Genomic DNA, 15,388 nt, shown 5'->3' with positions numbered 1-15,388 from the left:
GACCCCGGGGTTAGGACACTCTTTGTTGTCAAACATGCTGTTTGGAATTGCCTGGGGTCTGGTGTGTGTCAGTTATTCCCTCTGTATTGACCCAAAGCCTGTTGCACGAATGGGAATGTTTTACACAATGTAGTCTGGTGCCCACGATTGCGTGGCGAATCGATCAGTGAGAAGATAGAAGCAAAAAACTGCGGATGCTGGAAATCCAAAACAAAAACAGAAACAGAAATACCTGGAAAAACTCAGCAGGTCTGGCAGCATCGGCGAAGAGCACAGTTGACGTTTCATGAGGACTCGAAACGTCAACTGTGCTCTTCTCCGCCGATGCTGCCAGACCTGCTGAGTTTTTCCAGATCAGTGAGCAGCTTCCGCCTGTGGGACAGGCCGGTGAGTGCCGGAGAATAATCTCCCAGCCTGGCACTGTGTGGGCTACACCCATATCTTACACGGCAATAACCCTGGGTATTAATGTGCAGTGTTTGCTGCTGGGCGGTCTCTGCTCTGTGTGTCTGCTTTGATTAACTGGCCTTATCTCTTTCTCGATGCCCTGATTGGCTGCCAAATCCTGACCTGTGGCCCCGTTACTCGGCTGCTGGAACGTGAAACAGCATAAAACTAGCTAGAAAGCAAGGTTTCATTTATCTGGCTGTGCTCCTGTGGCAGGAAGCAGTGTGAGTACATCGCGGCGGGGAGAGAGGCCCAGGCCGCTAGAGAGAGGGTAAAACAGACAGTGAGACAGGCCAGGATGGACAAACAGAGAGAGAGACCAGCAGGAAACAGAGACAAAGGGGGAACAATAGGAGAGAGAGGGAGGGGGAAAGAGTCTTTCTCTCCCTCTGATAGTCCGTTCCACACTATCAGAGGGAGAGAAAGAGGGAGACGGGGATAGAAAAAAGGTGGGCGGAGGGAGGTGGACGGCGGGGGGACCGAGACTGAGAAAGGTGTTTGCGGTGTTGAGTGAAGTTCAGCTGATGTCCGAGGGATGTATTATCTCTCTAAAGATGCTGTTGTATATACATTGTTTGGATGAATATTAATGCTCTTATCAGCTGTTGGTATTTGATCATCAACCTTGTGTTCCAGGTATGATTGTAGTCGCTGAAGATTTCCACATGGGCTTATGGACAATGGGCCTTGGGGCCCTGGGAGCTGCTATCACCAGCGTGTTACTGGCAAACACCGATCTACTGCTGCCCGAGACCGACACTGTCTCAGTAACATATCTGTCAGGGGCCCAGCTGAGAACCCTGGACCAAGGCAAGGACAGGATTCTCACTATTTATGGATCTAACCCAGTCTGCCAGCCATGACTCATTTAGTAGCACTGACGTCTGGGTGAGAGACTGTGGATTTAAACCACACCCCTCTCCCCCATCCCCCCCTTCTCCCGAATAATTTTCTGCCCGTTGGGCGGGCGCGCAGCTGATTGCCGCCAGCGATCGGATGCGCGCCGCCATTTTGTGAGCGGGTCAATTAAGGCCCGTCCAGCGTGACGCGCACCCGGAAGCGCTCAGCACTGAGGCATGGAGCTGCCTCAGGGGGTTTAATGTCATTGTGAAAACCTGAAAAAAAAAGTTGAAAAATTATTTGGACACATCCCCCCATGAGCCTGGACATGTCTATGAATTTTTATTAAAAACCTCATCCTGCCTGCGGTTCCATGAAAAATTGCAAAGGTTGCATTTGCTCTTTGCCTGTCCACCAACCTTAAGGTTGGGCGGTTAGCCCTGAGAAACGGTTTAATTAGTTAATGGCCTTAATAGGCCTTTGACAGTTTGGAGGGCATGTAGCTGACTCTGCTGCGCGCCCGCCGAACTGAGGATCGGAATAACACGTGGTGACGATGGGATGCACACCCAATGTCACTGTGTGTCATTTTACATGGCAGTGAGCTGGGCCCGCTTCTTCACGCTGACCAGAAGATTCAGGCCATAATCTAGACTTACACTCCAGTGCAGTACAGAGGGTGTGCTGCTTTGCCTGAGGTGCCTTCTTTTGAATGAGATGTTAAATTGAGGCCCCTCGGTGAATGTAAAAGGTCCCATGGCACTATTTTGAAGAAGAGCTGGGTAGTTATCCTGATGTCCTGGCCCATATTTATCCCACAGTCAACATCACAAAAACAGATTATCTGATCATTATCATATTACTATTAGTGGGATCTTGCTGTGTGCAAATTGGTTGCTACTTTTTCTACATTACAATAGTGACTATACTTCAAAAGTACTTCATTGACTTTGTGAAGTTGATGAGAGCCATATATAAATGTAAGTCATTCAGTTCTTGTTTATTCTATCCCTTTTAAACTTGCTTTGTTGCTGTGAATATGCCTCACTTTTCAATCTTTTCTTTATAATTAGATCCACATGTTCCTGGTTATATTCTATGAACCTTTGCTCTTACCTTATCATGGCCCTCTTTTTGCTGATTCTGTAAGGAATCTTTAAGGGTTAATCAACCTTAATGATTTGCTGATGCTCCCTTTTAAAGGAGGCACCAACAATGAACTACCAATTTAATCAAATTTAAAGGAAACACATCAAATTAAATTAAAATGTGGTTTTGGGTATCAGTGAAGCACTCCAGTCCTTGGCTATAGTACCCTTTATTGGAGTGCCCAGAATCGCATCAATACTCCAACTGGAGCCTAATTGAAGCCTTGTGCTAATTCAAAATCACCCCCATACTTAACATTTTAATAACCCTATATAAAATCCAGAATCTGGTTTCCTTTTTAATACTTTTTCCCTATCTGTATTTGTGCCTGTTAAGGGTCTTAGTATTTGCAGCCCATTATCTGTAATACCAGTTAAACCGGGTAAATGTTGAATATAACAGACATTGGCCAATCAGTAACTCAATCCTGTTCTGCCATTCAGTGAGATCATCCGTATCCTAAATATAGCCATATTGGTTCAGTATCCTTTAATACTCCTGACTAGCAAAAAATTATCAAACTCAGATTTAAAATTATTATTAAAGCTACCGTCGACTGCTTATATTGAGAGGGAGAATTCCACCATTTGCCACTCATACAAACATACGAATTAGGAGCAGGAGTAGGCCATTCAGCCCCTTGAGCCTGCTTTGCCATTTAATAAGATCATGGCTGATCTTATTGTGGCATCAACTCCACATTATACCTACCCCAGATCATCTTGGACTCCTTTGTTAGTCAAGAATCTATCTACCTCTGCCTTAAAAATATTCATTGATTATGCCTCCACCGCTGAGGGTTGAGAGTTCCAAAGGTTCACAACCCTCTTGAGAGAGAAATTATTTTCATCTCAGTCTTAAATGGGAGACTCCTTTATTTTTAAACTGTGTTCTCTGGTTCTAGCCTCTCCAACAAGGGGAGCATCCACCCCTTTCAGCATCCACCCTGTCAAGTCCAGGATTTTATATGTTTCAATAAGATCACCTCTCATTCTTCTAAACTCCAGTGGATATAGGTGCAACCTGTCAAATCTTTCCTCACAAGATAACCTCTCAACCCAGGTATTAGTTGAGTGAACCTTCTCTGAACTGCTTCTAATGCATTTATATCCCTTCTTAAATAAGAAGGCCAAAACTGTACACAGTGCTTTAGATGTGGTCTCACCAACACCCTGTACAACTGTAGCAAAACATCCCTACTTTTATATTCCATTCCCTGAGCAATAAACACCAACATTCTATTTGCCTTCCTAATCACTTGCACCTGCGTAATAACTTTTCCTGATTTTTATGTACCAGGACACCCAGATCCCCCTGTACCTCAGAGTTCTGCAGTCTCTCCCCATTTTAAATAATATGCTGTTTTTCTATTCTTCCTGCCAACGTGGACAAGACACATTTTCCCACATTATACTCCATTTGCCAAATTTTTGCCCACTCACTTAACCTATCTATGTTCCTTTGCAGACTCCCTATGTCCACTTCACAACTTACTTTCCTACCTATCTTTGTGTCATCAGCAAATTTAGCAACCATACATTTGGTTCCTTCATACAAGTCATTGATATAAATTGTAAATAGTTGAGGCCTGAGCACTGATCCCCTGTGGCACTCCGCTCGTCATATCTTGCCAACATGAATAAGACCCATTTACCTCTACTCTCTGCTTCCTGTTAGCTAGCCAATCTTCTATCCATGCTAATATCTTACCCCCTACACCATGAGCTCTCATTTTGCATAGTAACCTTCGATGTGGTACCCTGTCAATTTCCTTCCGGAAATCTAAGTACAGCATATCCACAGGTTCCCCTTTATCCACATTGCTCGTTACTTCCTCAACACCAGTAAATTAGTCAAACATGATTTCCCTTTCTCAAAACCATGTTGACTCTGTCTGATTGCATTGAAATTTTTGAAGTGCCCCGCTATAACCTCCTTAATAATAAATTCCAGCAACATCCCACTGAAAGATGTTAAGTTAACTGGCTTCTGGTTCACTGCTTTCTATCTCCTTCCTTCTTTGAATAGAGCAGTTACATTTCCAATCTGATAGGACCTTTCCATAATCTAAAGAATTTTGGAGAATTAAAACCAATGCATCTACTATCTCAGCAACCATTCTTTTAAGAACCTGGGATGAAATCCATCAGGACCTGGGGACTTGTCAGCTTTTAGTTCTAATAATTTTCTCAGTACCCTTTCCCTGGTGATTGTAATTGTTTTAAGTTCCTCCCTCCCTTTCACCTCCTGATTCACAATTATCTCTGGGATGTTATTTGTATCCTCTAACGGGAACATAGATGCAAAATATCTGTTCCATTCATACACTTTCGTTTTTTTCCCTTTATTAATTCATGGGATGTGTGAGCATCGCTGGCTAAGCCAGCATTTATTGCCCTTCCCTAATTGCCCTTGAGAAGGTGGTGGTGAGCTGCCTTCTTGAACCACTGCAGCCCCCATTCTCACTCTCTAGAGGACCAACGTTCACTTTACTTTTTTTTTTCTTACCTGTATTTAATCCCCCACTATCAACATCCTGGGGGTTGCCATTGACCAGAAACTGAACTGGGCTAGCCATATAAATACTGTGGCTACAAGAGCAGGTCAGAGGCTAGGAATCCTGCGGTGAGTAACTTGCCTCCTGGTTCCCCAAAGCCTGACCATCATCAAGGCACAAATCAGGAGTGTGATGGAATACTCCCCACTTGCCTGGATGAGTGTAACCAACACCATTCAGAAGGACAAGGGCAACAGATAGATGGGAACACCACCACCTGGAAGTTCCCCTCCAAGTCACTCACCACCCTCACTTGGAAATATATCGCCGTTCCTTTTTTGTCACTGAGTCAAAATCCTGGAACTCCCTCCCTAACAGCACTAGGTGTGCATGGACAGCAGCGGTTCAAGAAGGCAGGTCACCACTGCCTCCTCAAGGGCAACTAGGGATGGGCAATAAATGCTGGCCCAACCAGCGAAGCCCAAATCCTGTGAATGAATAAAATAAAAAAAATCTACTATTTGCTTTTATACTCTAGCTAGCTTTCTCTCATACTTTAATTCTCCCTCATTAATCTTTCAGTCATTCTTTGCTATTCTTTATATTCTGTCCAGTCTCCTGATCTGCCACTCATCTTTGCGGAAGTATGTTTTTTCTTTCAATTTGATACTTTCTTAACTTCTTTAGTTAGCCATGGATGGTGTGCCCTTCCCTTAGGGTCTTTCTTTCTCACTGGAATATATCTTTTCTGAGTATTCTGAAACATCTCCTTAAATGTCTGTCATTGATCTATCCTTTAACCTAATTTCCTAGTTCACTTTAGCCAGCTCTTTTTTCATGCCCTCATAATTGCCCTCAAGTTTAAAACACTAGTCTTAGATCCACTCCTCTATCCCTCAAACTGAATGTGAAATTCAATCATATTATAATCACGGCTACCTAGAGTGCCTTCACTATGAGGTCATTAATTAACCCTGTCTCATCGCACATTACCAGATCTAGTATAGCCTACTCGCTGGTGCTAAAACTTGCTGCTCTAAGAAACTGTCCTGAAACACTCTATGTATTTATCATCCTTTGTCAATCTGATTTTTTCCCCAATTTATATGTAGATTAAATTCACCCATGATTATCACCGTACCTTTCTCAGAAGCTCCCATTATTTCTTCCTGTATACCCCATCCTACAGTGGTTACTGTTTTGGAGGTCTACAAACCACTCTCTCAAGTTTACTATTTCTCATCTCTAGCCAAACTGATTCTACATCTTGGTCTCTTTGACTTTGGAAGTATTCTCTAACTTTCCATCTTAATGGCCTAGCTCTGACTTTCCTAGACTCACCCACCATCTAAACTGTTTAAAAACCCTTTCAAAGTCCTAAAAACCTCCATTCAAGTCGCCCCTTAACCATCTAAATTTTAGGGAACACAACCCTAGTTTGTTTATCTTTCTTTGTAATTTAATCCTTGGCGTCCCAGTATCATTCTGATTAAATCTACACTGCTTTCCCTCAAAGGCCAGGATATCCTTCCTAAGGTGTGGTGCCCTGAACTGCTCACAGTAACGCCAGGTGTGGTTTAACCAAAGCTTTGAGTAGCTGAAGCATGACCCCTACCTCCTTGTATTCTAGTCCTCTAGATATAAAGGCCAGCTTTCAATTGACCTTTTGAGTATTTTCTGTATCTTTCTGGGGATTTCAATGATCACGGGCCTCTAAATCTCGTTGGACCCCCACTGTTTCTAGCTTTTCATTATTTAAAAAGTCTCCTGTTCTATCCTTTTTTTGGGTCCAAAGTGGATGACCCCACATTTGCCAGTTTTGCCCATTCACTTATTCTATTATTATCTCTTTGTACTTTTATGCTTGCTTCTACATTGCTTACAATGCCACCCATCTTTGTGTCATTGGCAAATTTGGATCTGTGGCTTTCTATCCGATCATCTACATTTTTAATAAATACAGTGAATAATTGAAGTCCCAGCACACCACTAGTCCACATCCTATCAATTAGAATATCTGTCCATATCTCTACTCTGCCTCCTGCTGCTCAGCCAGTTTCCTAAACAGGTCAATAGTTCACCTACAGTTCCAACCCTGTCAACTTTAGCTAATAGTTTCATATGGAGAGACTTTGTCAAGTACATTCTAGAAGTTCATATAACTAACATCCAGACATTTCCCCCTAAATGTTATTCTAGTTACTTGCCCAAAAAATATGTATTAGGTTCTTTAGACATGAGAATGCATTCTGGTTCAGCTGAGGGGAAATTTAGAAAGTTAGAGAAGAAAAAGACAGTTAGTGCAGTGTAACAACATGATAAATGATAACCAAGGTGTGAGAGGAAGGAACAGTGTACAGACATAAGAGTGCACCAGCAAATAGGATGAGTAGGGAAAAATTGTTGGAAAAAAGCAAAATTAAAGACTCTTTATCTTTTTCCATGCAGTATTTGTAACAAGATGGATGCATTGATAGCGCAAACAGAAATAAATGAGTATGATCTGATAGGCATTACAGAGTTATGGTTACAAAGTGACCAAGGCTGCGAACTGCATATTCTGGGGTAATTTGACATTTCAGAATGATAGGAAGGAGAAGGAGGTACGGCAATGTACATGTTTACTGCATTCCCCAAACATCTTCATGTACAGTCCCTTCTGCTTGCTGTTCAATAATTTAAATTGATTTAATCTTTTGTTTTTCTAGCGGGAAGGGCATTTGAGGCAGGAGAGCTGTGGAGCAGCAATGGAGCGGTGATCATGGCAGTGAGGAGACCAGGATGATTTTTGTGCCGAGAGGTACTGGGATAAGAGTTTGTTATGGAGCAAAATTCTTGCAAAATATTGTGTAATTCAGAAATGTAATTGCTTCATTCTGCAAGCACAGATGTGTCTTAAAACCTCTTTCCCCCAATTACATTCCTGTGCTGTCTTGGGAGATTTTTCCATGTGAAAGGTGCTGTATAAATGGAAGTTGCAGTAGAGCTGGAGGATATTAGGGAGGAGCAAGGTAATAGAGGGATTTGAAATCAAGGATGCGAATTTTAAAATAAAAGCATTGCTTGACCAGGAATCAATATAGGTCAGGTGGGTGAACGAGACATGATGTGAGTTAGGATATGGGTAGCGGAGTTTTAGTTGAGCTGAGGTTTTATGCAGAATGTAGGAGGGGAGGCTGTTCAGGAGAGTGTTTAACAAATCAAATTTCAAGGTAACAAAGGATGAGGGCTCAGCAGCAGAGAGAAATAGAATGGGGCAGAAATAGAATGGGGCAGAAATAGAATGGGGCAGAGTGGTCTTGGTGATAGAGTAAGTATGTAGTCAGAAGCTCAAACATGACACCAAGATTGCAAACAGTATGGCGTAATCTCAGACAGTTGCCAGGGAGAGGGATGGAGTCAGCAGCTAGGGAACAGTTTTTTGTGGGGACCAAATACAATGGCTTCAATGTCACTAAGAATTAACTGGAGGAAATTTCTGCTCATCCAGTACTGGATGTAGGATAAGCAGTCTGAGAATTTAGTATCAGTGCAGTTAAGAGGTGGTGGTGAAGTAGAGCTGGGTGTAGGCATACATGTGAAAACTAATATTGTACTTACAGATGATGTCACCAAGAGGTAGCACATGGATGGGAAACAGGAGGGAGCCAAGGATAGATCCTTGGGGGACACCAGAGGTAACGGTATAGGAGCAGTAAGATTTTGCAAGCGATTTTCTGGCTAGATAAGAATGGAACCAGGTGAGAGCAGTCCCACTCAGCTGGACGACAGTGGAGAGCTGTTGGAGGAGGATGGTGAGGTCAACCGTGTCAAAGGCTGCAGACAGGTTAGGTCTTGCCCTCGCGCTCGCTCTTGCTCTCAGGCTTTGCTGTAACCAGTTCCACCTGCAGCCAGAATGCAGCCCCCCATGAAGGAGTGCAGGTTAGCTTTCAGTAATGCTTGCTTCACATGAATTGAGGGACCCTGCTGAGGTCCACAGGATGTTTAGCACTGGGCTACACAACACTGTCATTTAAATTAGCAAACAGAACAGTTTGTGTCTTTCCAGCATCAAGAGGGATAGACATAGGCTGATGGCACATCATTGATTCCTGACTTCAAATACCAGCCTTATCCAACCTTTCCCTCTGAGGTAGATTCAGAAACAAGATGTTGATTTTACTTTTCTTCCTTGTGCTGTAGGAGGCCGCAGAGATCTCCTCTCTGAAACCCCAGCTTGATGAGTTAGGGGTCCCTCTTTATGGGGTCGTCAAAGAAAATATTAATAATGAATTAAAAGACTTTCAACCCTTTTTCAAAGGAGAGATCTTTCTTGATGTTGAGGTAAGTTCTGAGTCATAGAGTTTGAGTGCGAGTGTTGGGATGTGAATATTTAATCCACACTTGTTGAGTGTGTATGTGAGGGGAGAAGAGGAGGGTGTTTGTATGTGTGGGGTGGGGGAGGAGGGTGTTTGTGTCTTGGGGGAGCAGAGAGTGCTTGCGTGTGTGGGGAGGAGAGGAAGGAGTTTATGGGGGTGTTGTAAGGTTGTTTGGTGTCCCACCTAAGAGGTCTGGAGGCTTGTTTGCTTGAATGTAAACCATTCTATGTTAACACGTAGCTATATTCATATCCAAGGTACTGCCCTGCATTGGTGCTGCCTCCATGGAGCTTTTATTTAGGTGCTTCCTAACTCTGTTTTCAATTCAGACGCACTTCTTCTCTCAGGTCGGGCTTCAGTTTCTTTAGCTTTTCATGCTTTGAGATTCTGGGGTCCTTCTCCAACTTCTCTTGGATCTTGGGGTCCATCCTTCACTGATAGCATGTTGTAAGGTTGTTTGGTGTCTCTCTAAAAGGTCTGGAGGTTTGTATGGTAGAACACGCATGGGTGCAGTCTCCATGCTGGCTCCTTGCAGACTATAAACATAGTGACCATCATGTGACTTTCTACAGCACACTGAGTAGTCTCGTTCTCCAATCCCACATTAACCCTTGCTCTCCCAAACACCCTTATGCTACATGTGTTGGGATGGGAGGGTGTTTGTGTGTGTGGGGGAGAAGTGGGTGTCTATGCGTGTGGATGGGGGAAGAAGAGGTTGTTTATGGGTGTGTGGGGGGACGGGAGGGTGTTTGGGGGAAGGGGAGGGTGAGGAGGAAGGTGTTTATGTTGTGGGGGTAGGGGAGGGTGTTTACATGTGTGGATCAGTGTTGAAACAAGAATTGATTGCTTCTGTGAAGACTCATCAATCATTAATTGTTCCTACTCCACTGGCAGTAATTTCACAGCCAGTTAATATCTCACTCTCTGAATCACTTTGTCTTTAGACACGCTTTTACGGACCAACAAAACGCTCCATGGGTCTGCTGGGCCTCTTGCGTCTGGGTGTTTGGAGGAATTTTTTGCGAGCCTGGAGGAAAGGATTCCGTGGGAACACAGATGGAGAAGGATTCGTCCTGGGAGGAGTGTTTGTTTTGGGAGCTGGAGAGCAGGTAAAGAAATGCAATCCCTTCTTCCCAAGATCCATAAACTGGATTGTTCTGTTAGATCCAGTTTCAGCCTGTTCCTGCCTCACTCAACTGATTTCTTCCAATCTTAACTTTTTTTTTTACCCTTTTTCAGTCTCTTCCGATCTACATCCTTGACTCTTCCGATGCACTTCCAAAAGTTTCCTGGTCCTAAGTCTCCTTTTCCCCATGGATGTCTAATCCCTCTACACCTCTACCTCCCATCAAGACAGTCGTGAGAGCTCTCAGCTCCTTCCTTGAGCAGAGGCTCAACCAGTCTCTATTGGCCATCACTACTTTCCTCTGCCTGGCTGAGCTTGTTCTCACAATGAAGAATTTCTCCTTCAGCTCCTCTCACTTCCTCCAAATAAAAGGTGTTTCTATGGGTACCCACATGAGTTCTAACTATGTCTGCCTTTTTCTTGAAATACTCTTTGTTCCAGTCATGCTCTTAGCCCTTACCTCTTTTTCAAGTACTTTGATGACTGTCACTTCCTACTCTTGGACTAAATGGAGATTTTGCATTGGTTTTTTTTTTTCCAATTTTCATCCTTCTCTCATCTGTATTGGCCCATCTCTGACTCTTCCTTTCCCTTGCTGGACTTCTTAGCCTATCACCTGAAATAGAGACCATCAAATAATATTCAGTATAAGCCTATGGACTCCCACAGCTACCTCGACTACATTTTGTCACACCCTGCTTCCTGGAAGGACTCTTCTCCGTGCTCCCACTTTCTCCATTGCATCTGTTTCTGATGCAGCCTTCTGTACCAACACTTCCCATATGTCTTCCTTCTCAGTCGAGGATTCCCCCTAGTGTGGCTGACAGGATCCTCAATTGATGCACTTCTGCTTTCACCCATTCCCCTCCCTCCAGAACCACGATAAGGTTCCCCCTGTCCTCACCTTCCACCCCATCAGCCTCCACAGTCAATGGATCATTTCCACCAATGCCTATGATGCCACCACCAAACACATCTTCCCCTCCCCTCCCACCATTCCTAACTTACTATTCCCTCTAACATACCCTTGTCCATTCCTCAGTCACCCTTGTTCCCTTTTGTACACCACCTGTCCTTGCAAGTGCAGCAGATGCAATATCCCCTTTTTGCCTTGTCCCTTCTCACCATCCAAGGCCCCAAACACTCCTTTCAAGTGAAGCAGTGATTTACTTGTACTTCTTTCAATTTAATATACTGTATTCACTGTTCACAATGTGGTCTGCTGTACACTGGGGAGACCAAACACAGACTGGGTGACTGCTCTGTGGACCACCTCAGTCTTTAAGCATGACCCTGAACTAACAGTCGCCTGTCATTTTAATTCTCCACTCTGACCTTTCTGTTCTTGGCCTGCTGCATTGTTCCAAAAAAGCTCAATGCAAGCTCGAGGAACAGCACCTTATCTTTCGACTCCGTGCTTTGCAGCCTTATGAACTCAACATCAAGTTCAACAATTTTAGATCATAACCTCTGCCTCTGTTTTGTTTTGTGTGTTTTTTTGCTGGTTCAGTTTTCTTCTTGCTTCTTTCTTTATTCCTTCACTTTACATTCAGACAGTTGCTATCCTGCCATTCACACCTCATCTAGACACCTTTTGTTTTTTCACTTTTATCCATTATCACAAAACCTTTTGTCATTTAATCTCTCCTGCCCTCCATGTTATGACAAACCTTCCTTATGTTCTTCCTTTTCATTTACTCAACACTTTACATTCCTATCGTTCCTCAGTTCTGATGAAAGATCATTGATCATCAATGCTGCCCAACCTGCTGAGTAGTTCCAGGATTTTCTGTTTTTATTCTGGATTTCCAGTATCTGCAGTATTTAGTTTTTGTAAAACAAGAAATGGATTGGAAAATCAGACTGGATGGATGGGGACGGCTGGCAATGAGGAGAAGAACTGACTGATGTTTAGTTCAGGTTCTGGCAGAGCTATTTGGCTCCAGTGTTTAGTGTCATTAGCAATTCCTCAGATAATGAAGCAGTCCTTCCCGAGCTACAACAGGACATGGATAATGAGCTGGTTTGGGCTGATAACTCACGTAACATTGTCACCACATTAAGGTCAGGCGATGATAACTCCAACAAGAGAAGTCCAGTAATCTCACCTTGATCACCAAATCCCCCACCACCAACATCTTGGACATCATCTCCCAACTGAATCAGATAAATTAGCACAGTGATAACCAGAACAGGTCAGAGGCTGGGTATTCTTTTTGTAATTCGTTTGTGTGATGTGGGCGTCACTGGCAGTGTCAGCATTCCTAATTACCCTTCCAATAAGTGGCTTGCTAGGCTATTTCAGAGGTCAGGCAAGAGTCAATCATAAAAGCAAAATACTGTGGATGCTGGAAATCTGAAACAAAAACAGAAAATGCTGGAAAAACTCAGCAGGTCTGACAGCATTTGTGGAGCGAGAAACTGTTGAAATTTTGAATCCGTATAACTCTTCAGAGCTTTGATTACTTCAGTATGCTCTGGATCTTTGCTTAAATTTGGTTTTCAAATTTCTGGATCTTTCTATAGGCATCAAGTCTACACTTTGGCACTGGACTCAACTGCTCTATAGCTTAAATTTTAAAGAAATTTTGTCTAGCCCACAGTCCACCCTCAGCACAGTTGCCACCTGCTGAGCCTGTGATTGATTCAACTAGTTTTTCCAGCATTAGCTATGCTTGGTTCCTGACTAGAGCTTCACGGTAAGCCAAAGTACATTTCTGCAGGTGTTGGTAGGGGGAGTGTGAGGAGGTGGAGGACTGAAAATGGTGTGAGGAGAGGTGCAATGAGGAGGTAGTGAGGGAGAAATGGGGTGAGGAGTTTGAGGGCAGGAGAAGGGGGTGAAGAGAGGTGGACACAAGGAATAGGGGATGCGGAGAGAAAGAAGTTGGTGAGGGGAGTAGCTGAAATCAGGGGAGAGGATGAGGTGAATTGGCGAAGAAGTGGGGATTGGGTGAAGGGAGTGGGTGAGAGGCTGGGGAGTCAGTTTGGGCGAGGGTAGCGGGGATTGGGTGAGGGGTGTGTCAGTTTTGGTAAGGAATCATCTTATCTCCTGTTCCTGACCTTAATCTCAATTGCTGCTGTTGTGCCCACACAGGGTGTTCTTCTGGAGCATCGAGAGAAGGAGTTTGGTGATGCCGTTGATATCAGCTCTGTCCTTGAAGCCGCCAGAAAGATCAAGCCTCTGAGAAATGCGGAGAATTAAACCATTAGCAGCTGAAAATGTCAAAAACAGTCGTGCAAAGATGAGACTCGGCTTCAGTAATCAGAATATCCTGTGAGGCGCTTGGGTACTGAATAAACACAGAAAATACTGGAAATACTCAGCAGGTCTGGCAGCATCTGTGGAGAGAGAAACTGAGTTAACGTTTCAGGTCATAACCTTTCATCAGATCCGGGTCTCTGGATCTTGAGGCCTTGAATCCACAGTTGGGATGTTTTTGAAGGGTTGGGGGAATGCAGGGACATAAGAGACAAACTGTTCATTTCCATTTTTCTCCTAGTGTCACTACTGAGTTGCAGCAACGACAGTGTGTTACTGCTGAAATTGACCATGTCTTCGGATAAGAACAGTTCCATTTCAGAGCAGCAACTGAAGCTGGCACTAATTGATTAACGTACTACCCAATCATGTGCCAGTGCCTCTCCATCGTCATCTGCCCCACCTCCCTCCACCTCACCACCAGGCCCTAGAACTCTACCCTCAGAAATTTGCTACCTGCCACCTACCCTTTTCTCACTGAGGTTCATGTGGGTAACTGGCTTGCAATGTATTAATGAAGGCCTGATTCTAAAGCTACTGGTTCAGGCTTGATATTTACAGACCAAGTCACGAGCCTAGAGCACTGAAGTAAAATGGAAACTACTGTAATCTGAATCTAATCTCAATAAATGGAATGTGAGACTGTCAGACTGGTTACTTATTTCAACTTTAATCCCATTCCTCAGCAATTGATTCTTTTCAAATCCTTGAACAATCCCCTTTTCAATGATGCTGATTGGGTGGTTTCTTAGAACAATATGTTGTGGATCCAACCAGGGATCAGGCTATTTTGGATCTGGTAATGTGTAATGAGGCAGGTTTAATAAATGATCTCAGGGTAAAAGATCCCCATGGAAACAGTGACCATAATATGGTAGAATTTAGCACTCAGTTTGAGAGTGAGAAACTTGGGCTGGAAACAACTGTGCTAAACTTAAATAAGGAATGAGGAATCATTACAATGGAATGAGGTCACGGTTGGCTGAAGTGGACTGGAAAAGCAGTTTAGCAGGAAAAACATGAACAATGGCAGACATTTAAGAAATTAGTTCATGACTCACAACAAAGATATATCCCAATGAGAAAGAAGGATTCCAGGAAGAGGATAAACCAACCGTGGTTAACCAAGCAAGTTAAGGATAATATCAAATTGAAATAAAAAACGTACAATATGGCAAAGATTAGTGGCAAGCCAGAGGATTGGGAAAGTTTTAAAAACCAACAAAAGATGACCAGAAAAAAATAAAGGGAGAAAATAAACTTTGAGGCTAAACTAGCAAGTAATATAAAAATGGACAGTGAGAACTTATTTAAATATATAAAAAGGAAGAGAGAGGCCAAAGAGAAAATAGGCCCCTTAGAGAATGAGGCTGGGGAAATAACAATGGGGAACCAGGAAATGGCAGAGTAGTTGAATAAATACTTTGCTTCAGTCTTCATAGATCGGTTGGAGACTTGGGCGGAGAAGTGGCAGATGGAGTTTAATCCGGACAAATGCGAGGTAATGCATTTTGGAAGGTCTAATACAGGCAAGAATTATAGAGGAAATGGCAGAACACTTAAGTGCATCGACGGGCAGAGGGATCTGGGTGTACAGGTCCACAGGTCACTGAAAGTGGCAACGCAGGTGGATAAGGTAGGAAGGCATATGGCATGCTTGCCTTCATTGGCAGGGGTATTGAGTATAAAAGCTGGGAAGTCATGCTGCAGCT

At 43.5% G+C, this 15,388-nt stretch overlaps 1 protein-coding gene across 1 annotated transcript; it reads left to right on the top strand.

Moving 5' to 3' along the window:
* Nucleotides 1-532: 532 nt before the first annotated feature.
* selenou1a (selenoprotein U 1a) lies at nucleotides 533-13,712 on the top strand. The gene is made up of 6 exons (XM_078565826.1): nucleotides 533-671; nucleotides 1,084-1,257; nucleotides 7,642-7,733; nucleotides 9,116-9,256; nucleotides 10,236-10,400; nucleotides 13,512-13,712. The coding sequence occupies exons 2-6, from the start codon at nucleotides 1,086-1,088 to the stop codon at nucleotides 13,617-13,619; spliced, it is 678 nt and encodes a 225-aa protein (XP_078421952.1). The 5' UTR covers nucleotides 533-671; nucleotides 1,084-1,085; the 3' UTR covers nucleotides 13,620-13,712.
* The last annotated feature ends 1,676 nt before the right edge of the window (nucleotides 13,713-15,388 follow it).

This window comes from Cetorhinus maximus, chromosome 20 (assembly GCF_964194155.1).
Source record: "Cetorhinus maximus chromosome 20, sCetMax3.hap1.1, whole genome shotgun sequence".
Lineage (NCBI taxonomy): Eukaryota > Metazoa > Chordata > Chondrichthyes > Lamniformes > Cetorhinidae > Cetorhinus > Cetorhinus maximus.
The sequence above is the reverse complement of the archived record's forward strand: the minus strand, read 5'-3'. Positions and strand labels throughout refer to the sequence as shown.